Source organism: Penaeus monodon, chromosome 23, assembly GCF_015228065.2.
Source record: "Penaeus monodon isolate SGIC_2016 chromosome 23, NSTDA_Pmon_1, whole genome shotgun sequence".
Lineage (NCBI taxonomy): Eukaryota > Metazoa > Arthropoda > Malacostraca > Decapoda > Penaeidae > Penaeus > Penaeus monodon.
Window position 1 is genome coordinate 7,422,643 of NC_051408.1, and position 278 is coordinate 7,422,920.

A 278-nucleotide genomic window follows, 5' to 3' on the forward strand; every position below is an offset into this window, starting at 1 on the left:
AAGTGTACGGCTAAGAAAGGAAGCCAAGTGTGACCTGCACACTTCCCACACCGACCTGTAATTATTCATGGAGGAAGTTCGGGAGACAGTCGACGTGAGAGATCGCTGCCTGGACATCGACTGACTTCTCTCCATCGGCAGGCGGCAGCAGAGCCAAGGCAACCTCACGGCAAGCTCCTGCAACGGGGTCAAAGGTCAGGTGAAGAGGGTCAGAGTTAAAAAGAAAAAGAAAAGAAAAAGGGGGGGGAGTGAGGGAAGGGGGTGGGTACTTTCTCGAT

At 53.2% G+C, this 278-nt stretch overlaps 1 protein-coding gene across 1 annotated transcript in view; it reads right to left on the reverse strand.

Moving 5' to 3' along the window:
* Positions 1 to 278, reverse strand: part of LOC119587766 (rhodopsin-like) — a gene marked incomplete in the record, with an annotated part of 44,239 nt that overhangs the window by 7,076 nt on the left and 36,885 nt on the right. The window contains 1 exon segment of the mRNA XM_037936454.1: positions 56 to 177. Coding sequence (XP_037792382.1) covers positions 56 to 177 — 122 coding nt within the window.